The sequence below is a fragment of the Tasmannia lanceolata genome, unplaced genomic scaffold (assembly GCF_043159265.1).
Source record: "Tasmannia lanceolata isolate RefF3 unplaced genomic scaffold, GAP_Taslan_0.1 ptg000005l, whole genome shotgun sequence".
NCBI lineage: Eukaryota > Viridiplantae > Streptophyta > Magnoliopsida > Canellales > Winteraceae > Tasmannia > Tasmannia lanceolata.
The window spans coordinates 8,146,215-8,156,645 of record NW_027518682.1 but is presented as its reverse complement, the minus strand read 5'-3'; the positions used below and the strand labels follow the sequence as shown (position 1 = coordinate 8,156,645).

Here is a 10,431-nt window from a genome sequence, read left to right as displayed (position 1 = left end):
TCATCACGGTGGGAAGAGCTATGCAAGGAAAGAAAAGGAAAGAGGTGTGGCTGGATGCACTAAGGCCATTCAAGGAATCGTCTGCCCCAGAGATTGAAGGTATGGGGCCTAAAGTTGTTCGATCTTTGAAGTTCAAACTCTGCTTCTCTTATTGTGCACTATATCCTGAGGAATATACCATAGATATAACTAAGCTGTTAGAATATTGGGCAATGGAAGGATTTGTTCATAATTTTGATAACCGGGAGGATGCATCAAATAAAGGGCACCACATCATTGAAAGATTAAAGGATGCATGCCTCTTGGAAGAGAAGTATAGCGATTATGTCTAGATGCACGACTTGATCGAGAATTTGCAACAACCCCAAAATTCCTTGTAAAAGCTTGGATGAGACACCCAAAGAGAATATGTGGGAAGGGGTTGAGAGGTTTCATTAATGCGAAACCAAATAGAGAGACTTCCAATTAGGCCTAATTGCTGTGGTTGTTCGTCCAAGAAAACTTATGCCTAAGACCATTTCTAGTGCTTCTTACGAATCTTGGTCTTACAAGTACCGGTATCAAATCGCTTAAAGGAGACCTAAACAACTACAATTTCTATATCTCAAGGATGTGCGGCCATTAGAGAACTCCTCAAGGCATTGGAGAATTGGTTAATCTTAAGAGATTGTATTTATGATATTTGCCAGTTGTGAGTTTGAGAAAATCCGATTTGGAGTGGCGAAGACCAAGGTCATCTAATTAAGACAGTGGTGAGTGAAAAATGTTTGTCACTATATACATGGCTTATGAGTGCTTGATGAGTGAGGAATTTCTAAAATAGTTGGTGATAAGCTAGGAATTTCTAAAGTTTGAGTATAAGCTTGAGTTCACAAAACAGGGTGGCCCACATTTTTTTGGTGATCCAGACCATTAATTTGAAAGGCCCTTACCTAGATCGGGTGTCCACAAAAAATCAGATCCTATGGATCATCCTAACCCCTCCAAAAGTTGAGGGAAAAATTGGCAGATTTGTGGACAAACAATGTCTGTCCATTTTTCCCTCGACTTTTGGATGAGTTAGGATGATCCTTGGATCTGAGTTTTGGTACACACCCTGTCTATGGTAGTCTATAGGAGGGCCTTCCAAATGAATGCTTTGGATCACCCTAAAAATGTGGGACCCATGTGTTTGTGGCACTCGAGCTCGTATAAGCTATATGAGATCGAGCTCACAAATAGTTTTCCCATATATATATATGAGGAAAGTGAAGCTACACCGCCGGCTTAAAATACAATGGGCCCACATTGTTTTGGTGATCCAAAGAATTCATTTCATTGGCCCTCACATAGATAGGGTGTCCACCAAAAATCAGCTCCATAGGATCATCCCAACCCTACGATTTGTGGAGGCAAAAATGAACGTGTAAAAACCTTCACAAATTTGTCCATTTTTGCCGCGGGCTTAAAATACAATGGCCCCACATTGTTTTGGTGATCCAAACCATTCATTTGATTGGCCCTCACATAGATAGGGTGTCCACCAAAAATCAGCTCCATAGGATCATCCCAACCCTTCAAACTGTGGAGGCAAAAATGGACAAATTTGTGAAGGTTTTTACAAGTTCATTTTTGCCTCCACAAATCGTAGGGTTGGGATGATCCTATGGAGCTGATTTTTGGTGGACATCCTATCTATGTGAGGGCCAATCAAATGAATTCTTTGGATCACCAAAACAACGTGGGCCCATTGTATTTTAAGCCGGCGGTGTAGCTTCACTTTCCTCATATATATATATATATATATATATATATATATATAGTTGTGTGTGCGCCCGCGCGAGCGCTCGCGCCTCTTGTTCTAGTACCTTCTCATTCAGGATTTCAGCCCTTAATGAAGGATGAGGACATTTGAGCATTCTGAAATTGATTGCTGGGTGTAAATAAATTGGTGTTTTTTGTCATTATTTTTCTGAACATTAGTTATGATACAACTTCATATTTCTTGTGGCAAGTGATGTTTACATAGTGAGGGATTATCTGGGCCATTGCATTGTGAAATAGCTGCTAAATTTACTTTTGCCAGGGCATCCAACCAAGCTAGTGGTTGTTTTCACCTCCTCTCCCAAACTGGTGGAATAATTGGCTTGAAATGTCAAGTTATAATACATATCATTTCAGTCATTTACCTGTCTTTTTGTCTGGGGAACAAAGCTTATGGAGGAAGTTCAACTATGATAACTAGCACCTTCTTTATCATTGTTATTACATCAATTTCAGTGATGATTTTATTCTATCCAGCTGGAACCCAGAAAATCACTTGGCAGATGACCCTAGTGTCATAACTAGGCAGACTTGTGAAGTTTGGAACTTCAAACTTCATCCTTTTCCTGATTAATTGTTTTTTTACAGTTAGATTTTTCATTTTTGTGATCTGACGGGGCTGGAATGATCCAATGGTCAATCTGAGATCTGGAGACTTCTTTAGAATGCTGGTTTTGATAATGGTTGGAACAGACCTCTTTTTTTTCCCTGTAGATGTCGTGGGTTTTTCCATGCACTTTATTTTTGGAATCAAAGGATCAGCTATATGTGCAAAATGAGGTGTAGGTAGTGATAAAACAGAGTACACAACCTTCCAACATCAAACTTTGAGACCTAGAACTAAGGCAACAAAATTCCAATGTATAAAACCTTTCTTTGGCCCTTGCTCTTGTAAATTCCCTGTTATTGTATTGGCTTCTCTCTCAACTATTATGGGCCACTGTCCGAGCCTCTGAGCTGACCAGAGATTCATTAAAATAAATATAAAACAGAGATACATCTAAAGCAACAAGAGAATAGGTCTCTTTCTGATAGTAGCTACAACATGATGAGGATGGAAGTCATTTCCGCCGTTTGTAGAGAGTTCCTTGAGCGTCACTGGATATGGATTGGAGAAGATCTGGGGGCACTCAAAGGTAGAGTGGCCCATCAAAGGAGAAAGACGTCTACCCTCTTCATTCTTTTAAGCACATCACCGGTCACGATGATCAATTCTACAAGGGCCTTCTGTGTGTGCCATTTTAAGATCTCTCATTCATGAATTCGGATAACATGGTTTGATTTCTAGCTTGTTTCATTCTTCTCAGTGAAACAGAAACCAATCATGTGTTCGGGTTTGGAGAGAAGGGTCTTGGGCTTTTTCTTTTTACGTTGAAATGGAGAACTCTAATTCTACTCGGGAAAGGCATAACGAGGATTTGGAAGTGAACAAGATGGGAAACGCTATCCCATATAATTAGTTTGTACAGCGTTGTTTTGAAGCATTAAATCTTCTTGAGCTCTTCCCTCTTACCTTTAAGCATTGTTCCTAATAGCTTTACAATTCAATGGCTTTCTTCATCTAGTATCTAGTTACAGAACAGTCTCAACTTTGGCCGGCTCCCTTTTACTTGAGCATTGTCTCTAATCGATCCAGCTTGTTTCATTCTTCGAGCAAGATTTAATATATGGTACCCATTAAAAAAAAAAGATTTAATATATGTAGGCCATTGTGTTAGTTGGACAACCATGAGAAAATAGAATTTAGCTTCACACTGTAGACAGCTGCTTATACAAATACGACCTCAAATTAATTTATTTTCTTGCCACTATACAAAGCTTGAATACCAATTCAATAGATTCAATAAGATATGAAAATAGAAAACAAACAAAAAAGAAGAAGGGGGATTTTGAGATTTGAGTGATATTTGGGTAACATTAGTGATTTACTGGAATTAAGACTTGGGGAGAAGAAGCTTTTGACTGGGAAATTGGTGCATCAAAATGAACTGTACTATCCTCCTCCTCACATCGCCTCCATTTATTTGTTAGAAACACATATATGCCCCCAATTAACCCTCAGTCGACTTCTTCCATCTCACAAGGTACTTGAGAAATTTCATGACCTGCAAATTTCGAATATTCGCAAATAGTAAGCAACAACATGAATGTCCTACTCAAAGTTCTCTTTACCATGAAGCACTTTCTTATACCTCAGATGGGTCTCTTAGAGAGTAGAAAGCATTGGTTTCTTTCGGCACCGATGATACTAAAATGCCATAACCTCGATTTCCCTCTTCCAAGACCTGGTGCGTGCCAATAAAAAGTATATAAAATGACTAATAATTCAAAAAAGATGTTCACCACCGTGATTGTTAAGAACCAATTGATACCTTAAATGCATCTTCATCGGTACGGTCGTCACCAACATATATAGGGAGCACATCCTCTGAATTACCAAGTCCTGCACCATTTTATCGGCCAAGTAAGATCAACACTGCAAAACCCTCTTCAACTATTGAGGAACTCACACTCGAAATGAGATCAAGTACTCACCAAGTGATTTCAGTAGAAATTCAACTGCTTTCCCTTTGTCCCAATTAATCACTGGGCGGATCTCTAAAACCTATACAGTGATTAGCAAATACAAATTAATGAATACTTAGGCATCAGCTATAAACCACCTTCCCAAAAGAAAGGAAGATTAGTTCAGTAACCTCTGGTTTGGATGTTACCTTCCGCCCATAAGTTAATCGTAAACGTGGGTAGCCCTTTAGTATATCATCAACACATTGTGCAATAGTAGCCCAATACTGATCGCAAACACCAAAACCCAAAAAAATTAAAAACGCACAGTACAGTTGTGATACAAAATATTGATGTACAGATCCTGAATAAACCCTTACCTTTTCATCTACAAGTCTGTAATGAACAGAGACACAAAACTTATTATTCTCAACTCTTGCACCTTCAAATCCTTTAGTATTTTCGACAAGGGTTCTAAAAACCTGTCACAGAAGAGCACAATGAATTTAGCAAAGACAGGGGAAACTAAAACTGGAGGTTTCTGTACATGATGTAAGGACATTTCCAAACCTCATCAATCATAGGTAAAAATTCCTTAGCAGGCTGGTAGAGATTTACCTCCTTACCCTACAAAGCACAAAATAATTCATATTTCGATTAATCCCTTGAGTCCCAGTTAAATGCAAAAACCCATGTTCACATAAAAGTAGAAAAGTAGGCTAAATAACAATTAATGATGAGCAAGGAATTCAGAGACCCAGACGGGTTTCCTTCGGTAGTGACGTGTTATTTCAAAGATAGACCACCCTTGAGAATCATCTCACAAACAAAGGTCGAGCCAACCATATTTATAAAAATGCTTTGATGCTAAATATAATTATAAATTCATAGTAAATTTAAAAGAGCATTTCCTCTGATCCATAGTTAATTTAAGCCAATACTAAAGGGCCTAACATTGCTTTCATTTCATTTTTCTTTATTATGTTTTGAATGGCAGCATTGCCTTCATGTTTCTGCTCCTTTTTTTTTCCTCTTGAATGGCGGCATTGCTTTCATTTTCGAAAGTGAAAAATATCATGTCCTCCGTCATTATGTTATTAAGCTACCTGAACATAGTATGTCTGCTTAAAAACACAGACAAACGACAAACCCCATTTGCCGTAACTATATAGCATACCAACATTAAAATTTATCCATGTTTGTATTATATTTCCAGTTAAAAAATGAGTAATCTTCACCTGCTTGTCAGTAGACCTAATACAATTTGAATGGTCATCAACAGACACAGTGTGAGTGACTGGGCCCATTATGTCCATGCCGTGGCTACCGGCATAGTATAGTTCTGTTAATCCTACAAATTCATAAACCTGAGAAATAGCCCAATTGGATAATATAGTTAGAACCAGATATTAGAAAAGAAAATTTCCATAGAACCAGTGTAATGAAATGACTTACAACCTTAAATACAATTTAAAGTAACCACTACATAATACCTTATCACGGCATCTTCCACTAATTATTGCTGTTGAAAAATACATTGCAGCATTTCGAACGGCAGCACGCATCTGCAGCAAGTTAGAAATGACTGTGATCCCAATATGAAAATCATTTAAGATGACTGTACCGATAAAATAACTGATCTAATTACACTCATACAAGATTGTTCATTTGTGTTTATGAGATGAAAGATTGTCTTACCGCATTAGACATAAAAGCACGATCAGGATCATCTACAATTGGAGAAAGTGTCCCATCATAATCCAAAAACAATGCTACCCGCTTGCCTTTTGCAAAATTCGTTATTTTCTCAAATGATGTTAGAGCTGACGGATAATTCAACTGCATAAACAGAAAAGATTGGCACGAACAGATTATTTATTTTTTCCAGGTGTAAATCCCTAAAAATTAAAAGAAAATTAACCTAGCTTTAGATACTGATTGGGAATTTCGAAACTTACCACCCAGGAACAATATAAAGCATCATTTTCATCAGATGCAACCTCGATATTGGACTCCTTGCTTAGTTTTTTGCTTGGAGGTGATGAGGACTTCATGGCATCCAGCCAACCAGCAGCACGGACGTCATCGAGTTTGCCAGGTATGACCTTTTTCCTGGGAGCATTTATGAAAAGGCTAGAGGATAATACTGGGGCTGGTGGTGTGTAAGGTAACAGACTAGAATGAATGCCTAGTCTTGATTTGCTTATAGGCACGGGGTCAGTAAGAACAGGGGCAGCGTGATTCGATTTCAAGTCCATCGGATCCAGATTACTAGCTTGCTTCTCACAAAAGTGTGATATCTAACAGCGGGATCAAAAAAGGTTTACAATCTTTCTACTCAAATATTTACCCAACTCTTTTGTCTATGAAAAACCACCTCTTGAATGTTTTCTTGTCACTGCAGTTGTGAGTGCAGCCCATCAAGTGCAGGCTTCTTGAAACCTGGCAAGCACAGATGTGGTAATTAAACAGAAGTAAATTGGGGTCTGGACATTGAATATAGAATTCCTCAAACAAAAACCAAATGCGATAAATATTGGCTGGAAATAGATTTGCGAATAGATACCTTTTCATCTCTAGAACTACACTGCATTTAATCTCCGGTAACTGAACATTTGAACCAGCAAAAACCTCAAGAAATTAGCAATACGTAGTTTGTAACTGCTGGGGCGAGATTCTCCAAGCTTCTGCAAGGGCAAAACAGAAATGATTCAAAGGACTGTTCTATGTTGAGTTGCAGGGAGAGATTCTTATGATGCATATGACATTTATAAATTACGGGAAATTGAATGGAAATGGAAAATATCAAACTATTGAGTGTGGTATCATTCTTGAATGAAAAATACTGAAGTCAAGTTTCAAGGATGACAAAGGATATGAGCCACCCTTCATAACGAATAAAACCAATTACTTTAGATATTAACTACAGATTAACAAAAAATACTACTTCACCCAATAGATGCTTTGAGTAATGAAAATGAGAATTTCTGAAACTTCGGACACTCTACATCTGACTACCTCCCTTAAAACAAATTATAAGATTGAGTAGTAATGAGGAAGATTACTTGATCAAGCATAGGGAGAGGATTAGTTTAAATGTAAAAACAGAAACAAAAGAAAAAGAAAAGGTTTACTAGGTCTAACCTTGTCATTTACCACAACAGTACTTTGAAAACACACAGAGAACGTAGAACGACTCCACGAAGGGCTGCTCTTTGAATCCACAAAGAACTGCTCTTTGATTCCAGAAAGAACGAGATTTTCTACTAAGAAGAAAGCCAACGTACCTTTTTCCAGAAAAAAATAATCAATCGTCCAAGACAACCCCTTGGACATGAAAACTCTAGTTCCTAAATCTAATTGAACCCATATCCCTAAACTTACCAACTCAACAACCCAACCGTCTAACTTAATAACATCAAATACTGTATAATATGCTACGACACTTTTTAGAAAGCCAAAAAACTAAAAACGTGTAGCAACTAGAAACGTGTTAAGACTTTTGGGGAAACTGGACATTTGCAAAACGCCGTTTGGATACGCGGATTTTAGGATCCAGGTTTTAATTTGAAAACAGTATAAAAGATGGTTCATAATAAGCTGCTTTATGCTGTCCTGACAGAGTTTCCTGGATTTTAAGTAAGAAATCCAGGTTTTAGAAATTTCTCCCCCATCTTGAGGTTTCTAAACCCTGAAAACATGGGACGATCTGCTGCTGTCTTGGACTCTTGCTGTCGGAAGGAAGGGCGAGAAATCATAAAACGACAGCTGGTCTCTTTCTTCTCTAATCTCCCATCTACAATTTTGAGGAAATCCAAGATTCTAAAATCCGCGTATCCGATGTAGACTGACTTGCAGCCCAAGTCAGTCTACATCGGGAAATTAAACATCGACTATGACCCGCGATTGAACTTTATTCCACAGTAATAGACAAAACACCTACAGTAACCAGATTAGGGAGCTAATGTTGGGACCACTTTCTCAACAGCAAGAGAACGATAATAACAGTAACCATGGTGAAAACAATATTGACAATTTATCCTAATTCTAACCTTGTAAAATAACACCTAGAGATGATCGACGACCACGAACTCAAGACCCAAACCAGGGAAAAATACTGCTCAAATACACATCTCATGTCTTCGAATCCTCAAAAGGATAATATTTCCCTCCCTCTATAGCTCCAAATAAAACAACATCTAATTCTCTTCCTTTTAAAAAACCCTAACTTTCAAAAAAGGGCATGCGTGTCTTGACAGAAAAACAAAATAAAAGATCGCCAACAATATTAGAGACAAATGAAACATGACAAACATCAATCAACCGTCGAGAAATACAGGAAATTGAAAGAAAATCGAAATCAGGGACCCGATGAAGATCCGTAATTCTATAACATGTTTCTTTAATTAAATCCAACAGCATTGCGTACAAACATTGAAAACTTGAAAGAAAAGAAAAACACCGACGATATCATACCTGATTCAAGAATCCAAAAAACGAAATCCTTCTTTTATCAATGAAGGCAGATAATGAAATGAGCTTCCAGAATGCAGATAACGAATTGAAAACCTAAAGTCAAGCAGTAATAATCGTCATGCATTAATTACATAGAGAACAAGAAGAAAAAACTAGAAGATGAGAAGAAACAGAGATGAAAAAGAGAAGAAAGAGGGAGATTGAATGAGAGAGAAAAGAAGAAGAAAAAAGCTAAGAAAAATCAAACCTTTGAAGGAAAGGATGTTGGAAAACCCTAGAAATGGAAGGGAGTCTTAAGAATAGAGAGACGAAAGAACGAGAGAGAGAAGAAGAAAATCAAGGCTTCGGGCTCGGGCTTTTATAGAGTTGGGGTCACCGAAGAGACGTACGAAACGGTCATTCGGTCGTTGAAACCGGGAAATACCGGCAGAAGATGGTAGGAATTTAAGTAATAAAATAAGGAAAGGTTTTTCAATAAGAACCTCGTTCTGGAAATAAAAAATTATGGTACGAAAATACTAAAATGCCCTTCCTAAATGTTTAAATTTTCGAATAAACCCACCCTCACAGGAGTGATCCCCTGGAAGCCTTCAGAGTTCACCTCTGAGTATCTAACAGCCAAAGCAAACCAATGACGGTTATGGAAGATGTGGGATTATGATCGCGAAAATCAAAATCCTTCATAGGGTTATTTTGGTCATTTTGTTGGAAACAATAAATGGCTCCGATTTCTTCTGGTCGTTTTGCACAAGTGGCAATATTCAGAGGGCGATGATAAATTCGCACCCCATGCAGGATAATTCGCGGCCGTGGCAGACTTTAACGCGTTTTGAGTGAATTATCCAACAGGGGGTGCTAATTTATCATCGCTCTATTCAAATGCCCCGTTATTTTAAGGAAACCGGTTCCCGTTTTTCTAGCAGTCTTCCTCAAATAAAATCAGAGTTTTAAGTGATTTTGCCTAATGCAGGTATTTCTCTCTCTCTCTCAAACGCACTGGCCCCCACCCCCCATCAACTGCTAGTCACCGACACGTGGCTAACTAACTATCGTGACGACACTTGTGACTGAATCAGTCGTGACGTGGCAATCGGACAATTGCGGGGCCGCCACGTAAGTGCTACGTATTTATAGCTCCCGTCGCTTTCCTACACGTCTGGCACTCGTGGTTTGGGTGGCAGTTTTTTTTTAAGGAACTGGGGCCCGCAGAGATGGATCCACGGTTAGCACCGAGATCACGTGGGATTTCGGTGTAGGAGTCTGTGGTTCCCAAGTACTTCACGTGGTCCCATCCGAGCTGGAATCTCTCAGCTTTTACCAGGTCAAAAAGTCCAGAACGGCCTAAAATTTACTAAAAGAGAATTTCCAATTTTGGTCTGGTGGGACCCAATATGATTTTTGGTTGTTTCGAGGATGGGATCCTTTACAAGTCTTTGGGTCGGCCGTCGGTGTGTAGTTATATGACCTTTACCTTTTCTCCCTCTCTTTGGATTCTCTTGGGAACTTTCTTTTTACTTTTTAGGTATTCACGCTCTCTTTTGAAGCTTTCTAGATTTTTGAAAGCTTAGGTCGAATCATTTTTTCTTTATATGCTTCTTAATATTTTATAGTAAACGTGCGGTAATAAAGAAATAAATAAATAACATT

The 10,431-nt window shown here is 38.4% G+C and overlaps 1 protein-coding gene across 1 annotated transcript; it reads right to left on the bottom strand.

Annotated features, from left to right (window-relative positions):
* Positions 1–3,571: 3,571 nt before the first annotated feature.
* On the bottom strand, positions 3,572–9,106 carry LOC143877344 (putative trehalose-phosphate phosphatase F). The gene is made up of 14 exons (XM_077379346.1): positions 9,032–9,106; positions 8,785–8,877; positions 6,875–6,995; positions 6,267–6,750; positions 6,007–6,147; positions 5,802–5,873; positions 5,547–5,675; positions 4,879–4,935; positions 4,689–4,790; positions 4,518–4,595; positions 4,339–4,408; positions 4,176–4,246; positions 3,996–4,088; positions 3,572–3,908 (listed from the first exon to the last, which is right to left on the bottom strand). The coding sequence occupies exons 4-14, from the start codon at positions 6,564–6,566 to the stop codon at positions 3,855–3,857; spliced, it is 1,167 nt and encodes a 388-aa protein (XP_077235461.1). The 5' UTR covers positions 6,567–6,750; positions 6,875–6,995; positions 8,785–8,877; positions 9,032–9,106; the 3' UTR covers positions 3,572–3,854.
* Between the last annotated feature and the right edge of the window lie 1,325 nt (positions 9,107–10,431).